General features: G+C 45.8%; 1 protein-coding gene across 1 annotated transcript in view; it reads left to right on the top strand.

Moving 5' to 3' along the window:
- Positions 1 to 1,588: 1,588 nt before the first annotated feature.
- CLVS1 (clavesin 1) overlaps positions 1,589 to 20,369 on the top strand; it is an 86,077-nt gene continuing 67,296 nt past the window's right edge. Inside the window, exon 1 of the mRNA XM_044295311.1 lies at positions 1,589 to 1,977. Coding sequence (XP_044151246.1) covers positions 1,589 to 1,977 — 389 coding nt within the window. The remainder of the gene's footprint in view (positions 1,978 to 20,369) is intronic.

The following is a 20,369-nucleotide window of genomic DNA, read 5'->3' as shown; positions in this document are numbered from 1 at the left end:
TGTCCAAGACAGTTTAAAATCTCAGACAACTCCTACAGTTTCTCAAAACAAAAAAGTATTATATACTCACCTGTTCCTCCAGCAAAGTCCTCTGTGGTACTGGTCCTCTACTCCTTGCTTTCAAACAGCAGCAGTGACATACCAGGTTAGGACACGTGACCGCTGCAGTCAATCACTGTCCTCAGAGGTCTATAGCTTAGGATAGTAAATGGCTGCAGTGGTGAGGTGTCGTCAATGTGCATGTCATAGCAGTCAGTGACCTGGGGGAATGCCTAGAGAAAGAAGGTTTCACCATCAAAATAGATGGGTATTCTTTAAGGTAAGAGCAGTGACACCATTGAACTCTCTGCCACAAGATGTTGTGGTGTTGCAATTCACTAAGCAAGTTCAAGGAGGGCCTATATGCCTTTCTTTAAAGTATTTAATATTACAAGTTAAGGTTACTAGATTTGAAGATGGGACATTGATGCAGGGATTTATTTTGATTGTGATAATTAGGCTCAGGAAGTAATTTTCCCCCCTAAAGTGAAGTAATTGACAACCATCTCATAGGGGTTTTGCCTTCTTCTGGATCAACTCAGTATTATTATTGGTTGGACTTGATGGACCTGCGTCTGTTTTCCACCTCATCAACTCTGTAGCAATGTAATCATGTAAGCAGGGAAGTTGACCACATTAAAAGCTGTCAGACTTCTTTTTAGGTAATGAATCAAAGGTGGCTTATCGGGGATGGCATTTTCGACCACAGGGAAACATGGAGGCAAATTAGTGTAATGCCGTGATTTTATGAATCCATAACATGTTTTCTTTAGATTAGCACATTTGTTCCCCCAAAGTGAAGAAGTCTAAATATGTAAACCTTAGAGACACCAGTCGTCTACTGAACATTTCAGGAGGTCTCATGGAGCCATATGGTGCAACCTTAATGTTTCTCTATAGGACATTTGACAATCCCAACTTTTCCTATTGCCAGCTGAATATTACTTTTTACCTCAAAGGGGATTATTGAAGTTACATACAAGTTGTGGTAAAGCTTTGTGTCCCAAAGTAGCTTTGGCCTTGAGCCATATTTGGGATATTGATGACCTCAGGATAGGTGATCAATATCAGATCTGTGGAGTTCTGTCACCCAGCACCCCCACTGATCAACTGTTTGCTGCAGGCTCCGGAAATATAACAGTGGACGGAGCAGGAAGCAGAAGCCTCCATTTAGCAGAAGGCTCCATCCACTGTGTAGTGGCCGTGCCGGCAGACTGCAGCTCAGCTCCCATTGAAGTGAATCAGTGGGGGTGGACAACCCTTTTAATGTTATATACTGTACCTCCATCAATTAAATGTGAAAATAAAGGGAATAAAATCAGAGCAATAACATAGTGGAATTGTGTAAGGTAGAATACATTTTTCAGAATTGTCAACTCAAACTTTGTGTTTCCTATTTTTGTAGGTATCAAGACTATGTTTCTGGATACATCTGCTTCATTTCACTCTTCAATTTACTCCTGACTGATATTGTTAGACAGAGTTTGAAATAATATATCATTTGGAAGGATTTGATGTCCAACCTTTAGCAGATCCACAGTTTAAAAAGATGACCCACCTACAAATTGGACTAAGTCCGGAGACGGTAGAGAAAGCTCGCTTGGAACTGAATGAAAATCCAGACACTTTACATCAGGATATCCAACAAGTTAGAGACATGATCATCACTAGACCAGATATTGGCTTCCTACGGACAGATGATGCCTTCATATTAAGGTTTCTAAGGGCAAGAAAGTTCAACCAGATGGAAGCTTTCCGACTTCTCGCTCAGTATTTCCAGTATCGTCAGCTTAATTTGGACATGTTTAAAAATCTTAAAGCAGATGATCCAGGGGTTAAGCGTGCCCTCATGGATGGTTTTCCTGGTGTGCTCGACAGCCGTGATCACTATGGGAGGAAGATTCTTATACTTTTTGCAGCGAACTGGGACCAGAGTAGGTAAATGTAGATAGTATTTGTCCTTTTACTGAATGTTATATTGAATAGCCTGAATTATGTATGCAATTCGATTTATTTTAATAAATATTAATAAATATTTAATTATCAGTATGTATATTAGTCATAGGTAATATACTATAATAATGCATTTGGGAGTAGTGTCAATGATCTCACTGTACTCTTGGCTAAGGTTAAGAACCAGAGGGGAAATATTTTATTTCTATAACAATTTATGCTTTCAGACAAGGAAGTAAACTTACTGTATGTACTTAAAGTAGACATAAAGATTATTATAATTTATATTGCGTTAGTTATCTGTTATGTTGCCATTTATAGTATTAGACATTTCAGTGAATAACCAATACACCTTAAGCGGTTCTCCAAGATTTTACAATAAATGGCCTCTGCTGATCAGCTGTTTAGTGGTACCTCTGGCATGGGAAGTCAACACGGGAACTACACAGCTTCATCTATTTTGCAGTGGATGGAGCTGGTTGGTGCAGCACTGCTTCCATTCACTCCAGAGGGACCCCCATCAATACACAGTGCACTGTGTCATGTAATTCTGGCACCAACTACAGCACTACAGCTATCCCAAAACAGATTATTGATGTTGTTGGTGTGGGGTACTGGACCTCTGCCAATCAGATATTGATGGTCTATTCTGAGTATAGGCTATCAAAAATAAAATCCCGGATAACCCCTTTAAAACAATCTATGTAAGCCACTACCTTTGGTTAATGAGTTTTAAACATCTGCAGTTGTCAACTGATGCTTTTCCCCCCCCCCAAAATAACTGACATTTGGAATTCTGATTGGTTGCCATGGTAATTTTACATTGCCTTTGGAAGGTCATGCATTATGGTTTTATGCCTCACATATTGAAGATACTGTGTTTGTTAGTTTTCATTTTTTCAAGTATTAAAACTGTTTCAGGACCTGACTAGAGGGATGGCCATACAGGACTTAGTATTAAAGTGTAACTGCCATTTCACTACCAAAAATGAAATTCCTAACATATGTGATGCTGAAGGGAAGACATTCCTGAAGCTGCATTTTTTAGCTAATTTTACTTTTCTGATGTCTGTATTCAGCCCTTAGCAACCATATTTCTCTGTGCCTCTATTTCAGCAAGTTCCTAAGACGGCCTCTGCTGCTCTTCCTGTGATGATCTTTGCCCTTCCTTGAGGCCATCCTGTATTTCCCTCACTTCCCATAAGCCCTTGCTCTCCTCACATGAACAAGCAGGACCAATCAGAACGCAGATAACTTCCCACAGTACCCAGAGCAGTGTGTATCCTCACATACAGCTAACCAGAGACAAGCTGTCACTACCAGAGCTTTGAGACGTTCTCACAGCTCTGTTTCTCCACCCCTGTGATGATGTCACTACTAGAGCTTGGGGGAGTTCCCTCTGCCCTGTTTCTCCGCCCCTGTGATGAGGTCTTTACTTTCTGTTTCCTTCCTCCCAGCTGTCTCTCCTGTGTTTGATTTCGCTGCCTTTAAATCACCCCTTCTCCTTTGTAGAGGTGCGGATTATACTTTTCATTTGAGCTGTATCTCTCGCTTAAGTATCTTCACCTGTGTAATAGCTTTTCACTGGATATGTGTTCTGCTGAAGCAAGTACTTCGGATATTGTCTGCTGACTTTGGATCTGTTTTCACTGCAGCCCCAGCTCCTTCAGTTAAGTGTTCAGACATTGTGTGTTTCTGTTTCTTTGCTGACTGGATCCGAGGCGACCCCGGTTCCATCCATATACTGAGCAGGGCACCAGTGGCCGTGCCCCTTCCACTATTGTAGGGGTTTCAGGATCATCTTTTTCAGGTTCTGCGGATTCTGCGGGAGAATAAATTGTACGCCAAGCTGGAGAAATGTGTTTTTATGGTATCAGAGATTCAATTTCTGGGCTTTCTCCTCTCTGCTTCTGGTTTTCGCATGGATCCGGAGAAGGTCCGTGCTGTGCTGGAGTGGGAGCTTCCTGAGAATCAGAAGGCATTGATGCGCTTTCTGGGTTTTGCAAACTATTACAGAAAGTTCATTTTGAATTATTCCTCTGTTGTCAAACCCCTCACTGACATGACAAAAAAGGAGGCAGATTTTTCCTCTTGGTCGGAGGAGGCGCTTGCAGCTTTTTCTAAGATTAAAGAGAGTTTTGCGTCTGCTCCCGTCTTGGTGCATCCCGATGTTTCCTTACCTTTTATCGTTGAGGTGGATGCTTCCGAGGTGGGTGTGGGTGCGGTTTTGTCCCAGGGCCCTTCTCCTGCCAAGTGGCGACCCTGTGCCTTTTTCTCTAAAAAACTCTCCCCGGCAGAGAGAAACTATGATGCTCTCTCTTACTGTTTTCCGGGAGGAGGAAACTCCGAGGACCCGGGTCCCATTTTGGCGGAGGGGGTGGTTGTTTCTGCTCTGTATTCTGATTTGGAGGCCAAGGTCCAGGCTGCCCAGACTGAGGTACCTGCCCGTTGTCCTCCTGGGAAGTTGTTTGTGCCTCCTGAGTTACGTCACAAACTGTTCAAGGAGCATCATGATACTGTTCTTGCTGGTCACCCCGGGAGTAGAGCCACGGTAGATCTGATCTCATTGCTTGGAGATTTTGGTGGACGGCTCTTCGTAAGTCGGTGGAGGGTTTTGTTGCTGCTTGTGAGACGTGCGCTCGCGCTAAGGTCCTTCGTTCACGGCCTTCAGGTCCCCTTCTCCCGTTACCCATACCTTCCCGTCCTTGGACACACCTCTCCATGGACTTTATCACAGATCTTCCTCGTTCCTCAGGGAAGTCGGTGATCCTGGTGGTGGTGGACCGTTTTAGCAAGATGGCTCATTTCGTACCCTTCCCTGGTTTACTCAGTGCTAAAACGTTGGCGCAAGCTTTTGTCGACCATATTGTCAAATTGCATGGCATTCCCTCGGATATTGTTTCCGATAGAGGCACGCAGTTTGTGTCCAGATTCTGGAAGGCTTTCTGTTCTCGCCTGGGGGTTCGGCTGTCCTTCTCTTCTGCTTTTCACCCGCAGTCGAATGGTCAGACTGAACGCGTCAACCAGAATCTGGAGACATATTTGCGCTGTTTTGTGGCAGAGAACCAGGAGGATTGGTGTTCATTTCTCCCTCTTGCTGAGTTTGCTCTGAACAACCGTCGTCAGGAATCTTCTGATAAGTCACCATTCTTTGGTGCATATGGGTTCCATCCGCAGTTTGGGACATTCTCGGGAGGGGCTCCCTCTGATTTGCCTGAGGAGGAGAGATTTTCCTCGTCTTTGTCTACCATTTGGCAAAAGATTCAGAGTAATCTTAGAAAGATGAGTGAGAAATATAAGCGTGTGGCTGATAAGAGACGTGTGCCTGGTCCGGACCTGAATGTGGGTGATCTGGTGTGGTTGTCTACAAGAAATATTAAACTGAAGGTTCCCTCCTGGAAATTGGGTCCCAAGTTTATTGGGCCTTATAAAATCTTGTCAGTCGTCAATCCGGTTGCCTTCCGTCTTGATCTTCCACGGGTTTGGAAGATACATAATGTATTTCACCGGGCTCTTTTAAAACCATATGTCCAGCCCACGGTACCCTCTTCTTTGCCTCCTCCTCCGATTTTGGTTGATGGCAATCTGGAGTTTGAGGTTTCCAGAATTGCGGACTCTCGCATTGTCCGCGGTTCTCTTCAGTACCTCGTTCATTGGAAGGGTTATGGTCCTGAGGAGAGGATGTGGGTTCCAGTGTCGGACATTAAAGCCACTCGCCTCATCAGGGCATTTCATAGGGCTCATCCTGAGAAGGTGGGTCCTGGGTGTCCGGAGTCCACCCGTAGAGGGGGGGATACTGTCACTACCAGAGCTTTGAGACGTTCTCACAGCTCTGTTTCTCCACCCCTGTGATGATGTCACTACTAGAGCTTGGAGGAGTTCCCTCTGCCCTGTTTCTCCGCCCCTGTGATGAGGTCTTTACTTTCTGTTTCCTTCCTCCCAGCTGTCTCTCCTGTGTTTGATTTTGCTGCCTTTAAATCACCCCTCCTCCTTTGTAGAGGTGCGGATTATACTTTTCATTTGAGCTGTATCTCTCGCTTGAGTATCTTCACCTGTGTGATAGCTTTTCACTGGATCTGTGTTCTGCTGAAGCAAGTACTTCGGATATTGTCTGCTGACTTTGGATCTGTTTTCACTGCAGCCGCAGCTCCTTCAGTTAAGTGTTCAGACATTGTGTGTTTCTGTTTCTTTGCTGACTGGATCCGAGGCAACCCCGGTTCCGTCCATATACTGAGCAGGGCACCGGTGGACGTGCCCCTTCCACTATTGTAGGGGTTTCAGTGGTCATCAGCCTCAGGTACGCGGGCATGTCTCGATCCACCATATGGATCTGGACATGTGCATAGCAGCTTAGGGAGAGCTTTTAGGGTCTGACAGGGGTCACCCTTTATCCTCCCTAGTTTGGGTCCGGTCAGTTGCTATTTACTGTGTGTTGCTCACTTACAGCCGTGACACAAGCCCTGCAATTACATTAAATCAGTAAGCATTTCTTTTAACCTCTTAAAGGGAACCTGTCACTTAAAAAACACCTCCCAAACCACCAGCAATACCTTAAAGTAGCCAGCAGTATATTCCTAAAGATCATTTTCTTTCTTCGGCCAGATGCACCAAAATCTAGAAAAACTAACTTTAATCGCCTGCACGCGCTATGTAACAGCAGAGTTTGAAGTCAAGGGGGGCAGCGGCCTCCTCGCTTCAAGTCAAGCTAAGTTCGCCCCTTACCCATCCTCCCTTCACTATGATTGACATCCTGCGGTGAGGCTGGGATCGTGCAAGTCTCGCGCATGCGCGGTGCACTTCTTGTCACCGAGCGATCCCGTCTTCGGCACTCAGCTGGACGCTTTTCTGCCTCTGCGCATGCGCCGGGCACGTGCACAATGGAAAAACCCGGCGCATGCCAGAGAGAGTAAAGCAGACGGCTGAGTGTTATTAAAGATGGACTGCACATGGCAACGCTGTGGGATGATAGCTGCTGAATAGGAAAGTAGCATGCATTTGTGAGAGTTATTAGCAGGTAACTGAAATGATCAAATTTTAAAGCACTTATACAGCAGGGTGTACTATACCATTAGGGAATAAAAAATAAAATGCAGTTACACTTTAACCAATAGACCTGACAGAACAACAGATGTGTTATTCAAAAGAGTGTTTCTTCAGGGAGGAACAAAAATAACAAACTTCAAAAAAGCAAAATTTAGCCAACCAAGAGAGGCCATGGGCCCTAACTAACTTGGACAAAGTCCTCAAAAATAAAAATACACAAAAATGGGATATTTTTAAAAGCATCCTAAAATCTAATTGTGAGAGGTACATGCCTTATGGGAATAAAAGATTAAGGAACAAGAAAAAAAACAATGTGGATATATAGAAATGTAAAGAAAGCAATAAATGACAAAAAGAAAATATAATAAAATATGTAAAAAACAAATAAAAGCAGCCAAACTAGAGACCGAGAGATTAAATGCCAAAGAGAGCAAAACTAACCCTAAAATGTTCTTCAATTATATAAATGGTAAAAAGTATAAATCTGAAGGTGTCGGCCCTCTACAAAGTAATGATGGGGGAGTTGCAGAGAGCGATAAGAAGAAAGAAAAGCTATTAAATATTTTTTTCTCCACTGTATTCACTGAAGAAAATAAACTGTCAGATGATATGCAGAATGTAAAAGTAAATTCCCCATTAAAAGTGCCCTGTCTGACCCAGGAAGAAGTACAGCGGCGTCTTAAAAAGATTAAAATAGACAAATCGCCAGGATCGGATGGCATACATCCCCGTATCCTAAGAGAATTAAGTAATGTCATAGCCAGACCCTTATTTCTGATATTTAAGGACTCTATACTGACAGGGAGTTTTCCACAGGATTGGTGCATAGCAAATGTGGTGCCAATATTCAAAAAGGGTCCAAAAACAGAGCCCGGAAACTATAGGCTGGTGAGTAAACTGTTTGAAGGTTTTCTAAGAGATGCTATCTTGAAGTACCTCAATGAAAATAAGCAAATAGAGTGGCGCAATGACAGTGTGGAGGTGGCAGCAGCAGCATCAGGAGGCCACATAGTGGCACAATGACAGGGTGTGGAGGTGGTGGCAGCAGCATCAGGAGGAGGCCACAGGCTGGCAAAATGACAGTGTGGAGATGGAAGCAACATCAGGAGGCCACAGAGTTGCAGAACGACAGAGTGCGGAGGTGGCGGCAGCAGTAGCATCAGGATTTGGCCACAGGGTGGCACAATGACAGAGTGTGGAGGTGGCAGCAGCATCAGGAGACCACAGAGCGGCAAGGTGACATGAAGTGGAAGTGGTAGCAGCATTAGGAGACCACAGAGTGGCTAGGTGACATAGTGTTGAGGTAGCAGCAGCATCAGGAGGCCACATAGTGGCAAGGTTACATAGTGTGGAGGTGGCAGCAGCATCAGGAGACCACACGGTGGCAAGGTGACATAAAGTTGAAGTGTCAGCAGCATCAGGAGACCACAAAGTGGCAAGATGACATAGTGTTGAGGTGGCAGCAGCATCAGGAGACTACAGAGTGGCAAGCTGACATAGTGTGGAGGTGGCAGCAGCATTATTAGACTACAGAGTGGCAAAGCGACATAGTGTGGAGGTGGCAGCAGCATTAGGAGACCGCAGAGTGATCCGGTGACAGAGTGGGGAGTTGGCTAGCAATACCAGTACCAGCTGAAGATGGTGGGTGAAAGAAGGAGCACTTGGCATCAGATGTGTGGCATCAGGCGGTGGCAGCATCAGAATAGCAGCTGAGGCAGGTAGTCAGAAGAAACTGGTCTCTTTTGCCAAAGTGTTGGTTTGGCACAATGGATGATCTAGTCTGATGCATCAGGCATTGGTGGGTGGAAATCCTAGCTGATCCACGCTTTATTCATCTTGACAAAGGTCAGTCTGCCGAGTTCTTCTTGGTTAACTATGGCCCTTGCCGCACTAAACACCCGCTCTGATGCCACACTACTGGCCAGGCAGGACAGATTTTGCAGGGCAATCTCGTCCAGTTTCGGCCACAAATCCAGTTTGGCTGCCCAGTAATCCAGTGGATCTTCAATGGCGGCTGGCAGGGTGCACTCCAAGTATGCCACCACCTGCTGGTTCAGGCCCTGCTCCAGGTCTAGCTGCTGCTGCTGGTGAGTAGTTTCTTCACTAGGCGGCTGAACAAAGCTGCTCGTCAGCGACTCTAGACTCAAGTTGCTGCTGATGGAGCTAGAACTGCTCCACCCCCCCCCCCCACCCTGCCACAGCAGCCATGACAGGGAAACTTGAGCGCAAAGGGCCCCCCCTGGTCAGACATGCGAGAAGATGGACAATGGCGCAGAAAGGCAGCAGCCAACTGACTACATAGGATGTCTCTATAGTAGATCAGTTTGTCCTCCCTCTCAGCAGGTGTAAAAAAAGGCCCCCATTGTGGACCGGTAGCAAGGGTCCATCAAGGTGGAGAGCCAGAAGTCATCCCTCTGCCGAATGGTGACAATTCAGCTGTCACTACCCAAGAAAGTGAGCATGCATCGGACCATTTGTGCAAGTGACTCGAAGGGACTCCCTGCTTCCATCTCCACTGCATACTGCTACAGTGTGTCTGGGTCCCCTGCCTCATCTTCCTCTTGCTCCTCCGGCTGCTCCTGCTCCTCCTCTCCTGTCACCTGTGAAGAAAAACCACCCATTTCGCTACACATTGCTTGTGCTCCAATGTCCTTCTCCTCCTCCAGTTCAGCCTCCACAGGGCTCATGTGGCTGTGAGATCTAGGCACCAAGTTTCCTGTCCCCTGACCAGCCAGATTTACCAGCATCTGTTCCAGGACATGAAGCAGTGGAATGACATTGTTCATCCCGTAGTCCTGGCGACTGACCAATAACATGGCCTCCTCAAAGGGCCTGAGCAAACAGCAGGTGTCACGCATGAGCTGCCACTGGCTGACATCGAAGTTACACTGGGGAGTACTCCTGTCCGCTTGGATCATCAAGAAATCATTTATCGCCTTTCTCTGTTCGTATCTTCGGTCTAACATATGGAGGGTGAAAACTTTGCAGATCAGCCTATGTTGGGGGATGCCTTTCTGCAGCTGCAGCTGAACAAGGGTGTGCTTTGCGGTGTACGAGTGGCTGAAGTGCATGCAAAGTTTCCTGGCCATTTTTAGGATGTCTTGCATATGGGTGGAAGACTTCAGGAACCGCTTGACAACCAGATTGAACACATTCCCCGACGCATGTGAAGCCAGCCAGTAGCACAGGGGCAACACGTGAGGTGCACGGTGGACCGATGAGGGGCCAAATTATAACACACAGTTCATCAGTTTACTCACAGTTAGCAGAAAGCCTCCCTGAGCTGGAAGCACAGTGTTGAGGTGGACAGCACGAGATCCTCCGGGGCATGCTCTGTGGTAGGGAAGCTTCAGCCAAGATGGTGGTTGAGGTGCCCTTGATGTTAGGGGTGCTTAGGGTGCTTGTTGCGGCTGAGTCCCTTGATGGTTTTTGTTGTGACGCCAGTACCGTTAATGGTGGTACAACCATTAGTAGTAATAATGAGGTAGACATTGGTAAGATGCAACTCACAACTTTTACTGTTGATGACTTTGGTTGCAGCAGTACAAAAATGCAGTCTCTTGATGTTAACAGAGTAGATCTGCAAATCCACTGTTTCTAGGCTTTTTGGGTTTAACTTGGAGCTGTGGGTTAGGTGTACATTGTTCCTATTGATATGCTTAGTCCTATTCCTTGTCCTTTCCCTACAAGCTGAACATTTGGACAGGAAAACTCAACTGTCTCTCAGAAGTATGGTGTGGCTGCCAGAAGCAATAAGTCCTCCAGGTGTCTGTGGCCATCAATAATGACTCTTATCACCGATGATTCCTTAGGAAGCTTGTTTCTATTCGAGGGAGGCAAACTCTCTCCTACTGGTCAGGGATACAAGTGTATAGTCCGGCCACAGAAGGAAAACGCTCTTCTGCGCCTCACATCTTAGTATCACCTCATAGCCAAGTTGGCTCCACTCACTAATCTGTGTCATGGAGTCTTCACTCTACATTTTCCCCCACTAATCTAATCTGACCTCCTCAGATCTGCTCTAGACTCTGACTACATTTTTAATCACTCATCTGATCTCTGGTCTCAACTGACTAACTAGGCCTGACCTAGGTGTATATATATATATGACCTAAGCTATATCCCCATCTAGTGGTGGGATGTATAAATTACACCTAATCTGCCTGGTAACAGGGATTTTGCAGATACATTATTACAAAGTACCACAATACAACATAATGCAATTGACAAGGTAAAAAGTGCTTTTAAGCAGTGCCCACACACACGTAGTGGGACGCTGCACATGGCTCAGCCCTCCTTGATGCAGTGCCGGCACCCTGTTCTTCCCGTTATCGGTCACCATGGTTCTGATTTTGAGTTGTCGCAGAGAAAGCCAGGATTTGATTTCTTGATGAATGACATGGAGTAGTTCATCCCATGTGTGACTCTGTTCGCCCAGGCAAACGAGGTGCAAAACAGCGTGACACCGCCATGCCCTGCACATGTGGTATGCTGGAGGGGCACTGTGAATTGTCTGTGCAGTTGAGGCTGAGGACACAGTGGTGGTGTCACCACCAGACATCTGAGAAGCTCTGTCAGACATTCTTCAGAACCTCCTGCTTGAGGTTCCTTTTATTTTGCTTTAGTTTTCTCATCTCGTTAGCCTCTCTCAGCTGTCATGTAGTTGCACTGATTGCATCCCTTTAAATCCTTTCCCATACTGCATCACTTTGCGGTTTATACAACTTCCTGGAGTGTGTGCATGCTGGATGCTACTACTGAGTCTTCTACAGATAAGTTTTGTTCATTCATTTGTGTTTTCCTGTTTGCTGGATCCCAGGTGACCCTGACTCCTTCCGTATCAAGTGTAGGGAGCCGGTGGTCGTGTCCCCTCACTATTATAGGGTGTTCAGGTGTTATACAGTCGAGGAACGAGGATATGCAATCATCTACCATTGAGATTTTTGCATAGGCTGAGCAGTTAGGGAGAGAGCCAGGTCTGTTGCAGGGCTTACCCTTTGGTTCCTTAGTTTTGGATCCAGTCAGTCGGATCTTCATTTTGTGTATTCTAGTTTTCTGTACACCTTCCGTGACATTATAAACCGCCCAAACCATTTTAAGCATGAATCCGGTTTCAACCTTGATTGACCGCATGCAGGGTCTTTCACTGGAGGTAGCAGATCTCCGGAAAACTGTCTCTCAGTTTGAGGTGACCGTTTCTGCTTGCGTTCATGGAATTTGTTCTGAGCCTAAAATCTCGCCTCCGGATACGTTCTCCGGGGGGTAGTGAGAATTTTGTTCGTTTTAGAGAGGCTTGCAAACTCCATTTTCGCCTACTACCCCATTCCTCTGGTGATGAGGAGCGGAGGGTGGGGATCATCATCTGGCTGCTTAGGGATAACGCTCAGTCCTGGGCCTTTTCGCTGCAGGTGGGGGCACGGCCCCTCTGTTCAGTGGATTAATTTTTTTTAGCCCTGGGTCAGATATATGATGATCCGGATCGTATTGCTCTGGCTGAGTCTAGACTACGTCTTTTATGCCAGGGTAAACAGTCCGCAGAGATATACTGTTCAGAATTTCGGAGATGGGCAGCTGATACTGGTTGGAATGATGCTGCACTCCGAAGTCAATTTTGCCATGGTCTTTCAGAGGGATTGAAAGATGCATTTGCCTTTCATGAGAGACCTACCTCCTTGGACACTGCCATGTCTCGGGCCGTTCGTATTGACAGGCGTCTTAGAGAGAGAGGAGAGATCACTCCTTCCTGTCATACTCAGTCCAAGGACAGTGCGGCGGTCTCATTCAGTGCACAGGGGTCTCAGTCGCTCTCAATCCCTTCTGAGCAGGAGCCCATGCAGCTGGGTTTGCTTGCCTCTGACAATAGAAGATTCATCTCTCATAGGAAGGTTTGTTTCTGTTGTGGAAGTATAAATCATTTAGCAAATGTTTGTCCCTCTAGGAGATTCAGGCAGTTTTTTGAGAGTAATAAAGAAACAAAAAGAAAAAAATCCTCTAAAAACGTTCCATCTGTTACTATTGGCAAGGTTGATGCAGAAATTGAAGGTTTTCCGTTTGCTTGTAGTTCCCGTTTTGTCCTACCTGCCAGGGTGGCGCTAGAGAGCAAGAACATTTTTTGTGACATTTTTGTAGATAGTGGAGCAGCTGTCAATCTAATTGATAATCAATTTGCGATAACTCATGGTTTTCAGGTATGCACTTTGGGAAAGGATATACCTGTTTTTGCTATTGATTCCGTTCCACTTTCTCAGAAATCGTTAAAGGGCATAGTTCACAATATCCGTTTGATTGTGAGTGATACTCATGTTGAGGATGTGTCATGTTTCGTCCTAAGCGGGTTGCCCACTCCTCTAGTGTTGGGGCTACCCTGGCTCACTAAACATAACCCCACCATTGATTGGCAAGCAAGGCAAATAAATGGTTGGAGTGACTTTTGCAGAGAGAATTGCCTCACGACATCTGTTTCTGAGGTTTCTACTAAGACTGTACCATCTTTTCTCACTGAATTTTCGGATGTGTTTTCTGAGAGTGGTGTTCAGGACTTGCCCCCTCACAGGGAGTACGATTGCCCTATTAATCTCACCCCAGGCGCCAAGCTGCCTAAATCTTGTTTATACAATCTCTCCCAACCTGAAAGGGTCGCTATGCGTGCTTATATCTCTGAGAGTCTGAGAAAGGGACACATACGACCCTCGAAGTCACCTGTTGCCGCTGTTTTTTTCTTTGTTAAGAAAAAAGATGGTTCTTTAAGACCATGTCTGGATTTCAGGGAGCTGAACAGTATCACTATCCGTGACCCTTATCCGCTTCCTCTGATCCCGGACCTGTTTAACCAGATTGTTGGGGCTAAAGGTTTTTCCAAGTTGGATCTAAGAGGGGCATACAACCTGGTCAGGGTCAGAGAAGGAGACGAATGGAAGACGGCCTTCAATACCCCTGAGGGCCATTTTGAGAATTTGGTTATGCCTTTTGGTTTGATGAATGCTCCAGCCGTCTTTCAGCATTTTGTGAACAGCATTTTATATCATTTAATGGGGAAATTTGTATTAGTGTATCTAGATGACATTTTGATTTTTTCTCCTGATTTCAAAACTCATAAGGACCACCTACGTCAGGTCTTGCTCATCCTGCGGGAGAATAAATTGTACGCTAAACTGGAAAAATGTGTGTTTGCGGTTCCAGAAATTCAATTTCTGGGGTTTCTTCTCTCCGCTTCTGGTTTTCGCATGGACCCCGAGAAGGTCCGCGCTGTGCTTGAGTGGGAGCTCCCTGAGAATCAGAAGGCGCTGATGCGTTTTTTGGGTTTTGCCAATTATTACAGGAAGTTTATTTTGAATTATTCCTCTGTTGTTAAACCACTCACTGATATGACTAGAAAGGGGGTAGATTTTTCCTTCTGGTCGGTAGAGGCGCGTAAGGCCTTTTCTAGTATCAAGGAGAGTTTTGCTTCCGCTCCCATTTTGGTACAACCTGATATTTCTCTGTCCTTCATAGTTGAGGTGGACGCTTCTGAGGTGGGTGTGGGTGCGGTCTTGTCTCAGGGTCCCTCTCCTGCCAAATGGCGACCGTGTGCCTTTTTCTCGAAGAAACTCTCCTCCGCAGAGAGAAATTACGATGTGGGAGATAGGGAGTTGTTGGCCATCAAGTTAGCTTTTGAGGAATGGCGCCATTAGCTAGAGGGAGCCAGACACCCTATTACCATGTTTACTGACCATAAGAATCTAGCCTACTTGGAGTCAGCCAAGCGTCTGAACCCGAGACAGGCCAGATGGTCTTTGTTCTTTTCAAGGTTTAATTTTGTTGTTACGTTCCGCCCTGGGGTTAAGAATGTGAAGGCGGATGCCCTGTCACGTTGTTTTCCGGGAGGTGGGAATTTTGAAGACCCGGGTCCCATTTTGGCTGAAGGTGTGGTGGTCTCTGCTCTTTATCCTGAATTGGAGGCAGAGGTTCAGGTAGCCCAGTCAGAGGCTCCTGATCTTTGTCCTCCTGGGAGGTTGTTTGTGCCTCTCGCTTTAAGACACAAGATTTTTAAGGAGCACCACGATACTGTTCTTGCTGGGCACCAGGGGGCAAGAGCCACAGTGGATCTCATCGCTCAGAGATTCTGGTGGCCGGCGCTTCGTAAGTCGGTTGAGGGTTTTGTGGCAGCCTGGGAGACCTGCGCTCGTGCCAAGGTCCCTCATTCACGGCCACCAGGTCCTCTCCTTCCGTTACCCATTCCTTCCCGTCCTTGGACACATCTGTCCATGGACTTCATTACGGACCTGCCTCGTTCCTCGGGGAAGACTGTGATTCTGGTGGTGGTGGACCGTTTTAGCAAAATGGTGCATTTCATTCCTTTTCCTGGCTTGCCCAATGCTAAGACGCTGGCGCAGGCATTTATTGATCACATTGTCAAATTGCATGGTATTCTTTCAGACATAGTCTCTGATAGGGGCACGCAGTTTGTTTCCAGATTCTGGAAGGCTTTCTGTTCTTGCTTGGGGGTTCGGTTGTCATTCTCTTCTGCTTTCCACCCGCAGTCGAATGGCCAGACAGAGCGCGTCATTCAGAATCTGGAGACATATCTGCACTGTTTTGTGGCGGAGAATCAGGAGGATTGGTGTTCTTTTTTGTCCCTTGCTGAGTTTGCTTTAAATAACCATTGTCAGGAGTCCTCTGATAAGTCACCATTTTTTGGTGCATATGGGTTTCATCCGCAGTTTGGGACATTCTCTGGAGAGGGGTCTTCTGGTTTACCTGATGAGGACAGATTCTCATCGTCTTTGTCATCTATTTGGCAAAAGATTTAGGATAATCTAAAGAGCATGAGTGAGAGATATAAGCGTGTGGCGGATAAGAGACGTGTGCCTGGTCCGGACCTGAATGTTGGTGATCTGGTGTGGTTGTCTACTAAGAATATCAAATTGAAGGTTCCCTCCTGGAAGTTGGGTCCTAAGTTTATTGGGCCTTACAAAATCTTGTCCGTCATCAATCCTGTTGCCTACCGTCTTGATCTTCCTCAGACTTGGAAGATCCATAATGTTTTTCATAAGTCCTTATTAAAACCTTATGTCCAACCCATTGTACCCTCGTCTTTGCCTCCTCCTCCGATTGTGGTTGATGGTAATCTTGAATTTCAGGTCTCTAGGATTGTGGATTCTCGTGTTGTCCGCGGTTCTCTCCAGTACCTCGTTCATTGGGAGGGTTATGGTCCTGAGGAGAGGATGTGGGTCCCAGTGACGGACATTAAGGCCACTCGTCTCATCAGGGCTTTCCATAGGTCCCATCCTGAGAAGGTGGGCTCTGAGTGTCCGGAGTCCACTCGTAGAAGGAGGGGTACTGTCACCACCAGACATCTGAGAAGCTCTGTCAGACGTTCTTCAGAACCTCCTGCTTGAGGTTCCTTTTGTTTTGCTTTCGTTTTCTCATCTCGTTAGCCTCTCTCAGCTGTCATGTAGTTGCACTGATTGCATCCCTTTAAATCCCTTCCCATACTGCATCACTTTGCGGTTTATACAACTTCCTGGAGTGTGTGCATGCTGGATGCTACTACTGAGTTTTCTACAGATAAGTTTTGTTCATTCATTTGTGTTTTCCTGCTTGCTGGATCCCAGGTGACCCTGACTCCCTCCGTATCAAGTGTAGGGAGCCGGTGGTTGTGTCCCCTCACTATTATAGGGTGTTCAGGTGTTATACAGTCGAGGAACGAGGATATGCAATCATCTACCATTGAGATTTTTGCATAGGCTGAACAGTTAGGGAGAGAGCCAGGTCTGTTGCAGGGCTTACCCTTTGGTTCCTTAGTTTTGGATCCAGTCAGTCGGATCTTCATTTTGTGTCTTCTAGTTTTCTGTACACCTTCCGTGACAGGTGGAGGATGACGAGGCAGAGGCGGACATTGTCGCAGGGCAAACGGTGTGAGAACGTGGAGGTGAAAGCGGCGTTACCTGGCCAAGTTGCTGGTGTGGCTGTGCAGGAACCACATTCACTCAGTGGGCTGTAAAGGACATGTATTGTCCCTGACTGTAGTTACAGCTCCACACATCGGCGCTGCTGTGCACTTTGGCAGACACCGACAGGCTCAAGGACTGGCCCACCTTCTGTTCTACATATGTGTGCAGGGCTGGTACTGCCTTTTTGGCAAAGAAATGATGGCTTGGGACTCTCCACCTCGGCTCAGCACAAGCCATCAGTTCTCTGAAAGGTGCAGATTCCACCACTTGTAAAGGGAGGGACTGCAGCAGCAGCAACTTGGCCAGGAGCACATTCAGCTTCTGCAGCGTTGGATGAGTGTGTTGTCTCTTGGCAATCGCTTTGGTGATCGATTGCTGATGGAATGAGTGACAAGGAGTAGGAGGAGGATCAGGAGCATCAGGACCAGCAGATGATGGGAAGGACAGACAGCTCCCTTCGGCTGAGGTGGTGAAGCCTTGACTGCCTGAAATCGGGTGCGTGCCACTGGGTTATGCAGTGGTTGCTGCAGCAGGCTGGACCACCATATTGGCGCCACGGTTCTCCCAGGCCACTTTATGGTGATGCTGCATATGTTGATGCAGAACCGTAGTGCCAACATTGGCACCCTGGCCACTCTTCATCTTCTGCCCACAGATTCTACAAATGGCCATGGTAACCTCCTCCAGCGGCTTAACACACAATTGCCACACCGCCGAGTAGATGATTTTCTCCCCAACACTGCACACTGACTGTTTGCTACTGCCGCTGCTTCCAGGAACCCATGCACCACTACTTTCCGGGCAGGTAGGCTCCCGCAAAGAGGGTGGTCTACCCAAGGCACGTTTGGGTCCCGACCCCCTACTGCTGCCACCCTGCTGACTCTCAGCCACGCTAGCAACTTGCTGACTCCACTGCTGCCACACGGGCAAGCTGCCACCCTCTTCTCCCGATGATGATGAAGCCCCTAATTCATCCGGCTCCCAAGTGCGATAAGCTACATCATCATCATCTTGTACTGTCTGCACATCACTGATGTCCTCCTCAACGGTCTCGCAACACCAGCTCCCATGCCACTCTCCTCATCACTACTTGCCCGCCTGCTGGAGGAAGCGGTGGATGTCTCCTCCACATCTTGGCTGGCCAATAGCTGCTGACTTCTCACTTCACCACACAACGGCTAATAAGCCCTTTTTTTCCCCTTATACACACCACAAAAGGCTTTAGAACATATAACTGCACCACTGAACGGCAAATAATATACATTTTTTTGCCACTAATACACGCCAAAAAGGGCTTTAGAGCATATAACTGCACCACTGAACGGCAAATAGGCCCTTTCTTTTTTCCACTTATACACTCCACAAAAGGCTTTAGAACATATCACTGCACCGCTGAACGGCAAATAATATATATTTTTTTGCCATTAATACACGCCAACAAGGGCTTTAGAACATATACTGTAACTGCACCATTGAACGGCAAATATATATTTTTTTGCTACTAATGCATGCCAAAAAGGGCTGTAATTTTCTCACTTCACCACACAATGGCAAATACTTTTTTTTTGTGCCACTAATACACACTAAAAAGGGCTTTAGAACATATAACTGCACTGCTGAACGGCAAATAATATATATTTATTTGCCACTAATACACACCAAAAAGGGCTTTAGAACATATAACTGCACCGCTGAACGGCAAATAGGCCCTTACTTTTTTCCACTTATGCACTCCACAAAAGGCTTTAGAACATATAGCTGCACCGCTGAACGGCAAATAATATATATTTTTTGCCACTAATACACACTAAAAAGGGCTTTAGAACATATAACAGCACCGCTGAACGGCAAATAGGCCCTTATTTTTTTCTACTTATACATGCTACAAAAGGCTTTAGAACATATAACTGCACCGCTGAACGGCAAATAACATATTTTTGTGCCACTAATACACGCTAAAAAGGGCTGCAATTTTTTCACTTCACCACACAATGGCTAATAAGCCCTTTTTTCCCACTAATACAAGACAAAAAAGCATTTAGAACATATAACTGCACCGCGCAAGGGCAAATAAGACACAGAAATTTTTCCTTGTAATAAACCCTGTTAATGGCTGTATCAAACAGCATTTGCACCCCAATAACAAAAACGGTTTGCTGGAATTACAAAGCTGTATAATTGCAATTTGGATCTGCAATCAGTGCAGCAAGGTGTAATAGGATTGTTCCTATTACCCAGGCTGTAAACTCTCCTACTGAACACTGTTCTGCTTCAATACTGTGGAATGATTCTTTCCTATACTTTCTCTGAACTTTTATACAGCAAAATAAAAGTTTTAAAGTCTTTTCTACCACTGTCCTTAGCGCCTGCTGATGTCTCTCCCTGCACTAAGTACACTGAAAAATGTCTGAATCCAAGATGGCTGAGGCTATTTATAGGGTTGTGACATCACAGGGCTGGCTGGCTACTGACTGGCTGCATGCATGGCATTGTGGGTGATCCCTCGTTCCCAGAGCTCGAAGCCTGAGGAAATTCGGATTCTGTGCGAATCAAATTTTTCCTGAAATTCGGATCAAATTCCACTTCGTCAACTTCAATTTGTTCATCTCTAGTTGTGACCTTGGACTAACATTAAAAAAAATCAGGCTTTTCCAGATTAATCTCCTCTCAATACCCCACAATGAAAACAGAATGTTCAAAATCTTTGTCCCACTTTATCCCGCATTGCAAGTTTCAAACGTTGCTCCAAACCATTTATTGTACCAGGTACATCAAACACAAAGGAAATTGCAACATTTTGGTGGAAAAACCTTGATAAAGGTGTTTTTTCCACCGAAATGTCACAATTTCTTTTGGAGCAGTTTGGAGCCTGTAATGCTGTGATCGGTTCATTTACTTTGGATTATCTGGAGGATTTGTCTGGTGGTCACGGGCACAGTGGGTGGAAGTCTTGGTTTTCTGATCCCTCCTTTGTTTACTTCCTTAACAGTAAATATAGTACAGATTGATCACAGTCAGTGATATAGCACATGACATTTTGTGCAAAAATGTTGCTACTTTTGGTCACTTTCAGAGACGGAGTGAGACTTTAGTCAGGTAGATCACTTTTAAGTAACATTTACTGTATAAAGTGCGACTTTTTAAAATGTCACAGAAGAAGTCGCAACTCTACTACACAAACCCCTAAGGTGTGCTTTCACTGAAATAGACACAATAGAACATAGCATTTGCACCAAATTTATAAAAGCCATGCGCCATGTTCATAAATTTGGCACAGGTAAGTATCGCAACTCCAATCTTAAATGTAATTTCAAATACACCTAAAATGAAAAATTCTCCCAGCGTTTTTTTTTTTTTATTATAATACATTATTACATTACATTATTAGGCTATTTTCACACT

The sequence above is a fragment of the Bufo gargarizans genome, chromosome 5, assembly GCF_014858855.1.
Source record: "Bufo gargarizans isolate SCDJY-AF-19 chromosome 5, ASM1485885v1, whole genome shotgun sequence".
Taxonomy (NCBI): Eukaryota; Metazoa; Chordata; class Amphibia; order Anura; family Bufonidae; genus Bufo; species Bufo gargarizans.
Note: the sequence above shows the minus strand (reverse complement) of the source record. Positions and strands in the feature narration are given on the sequence as shown.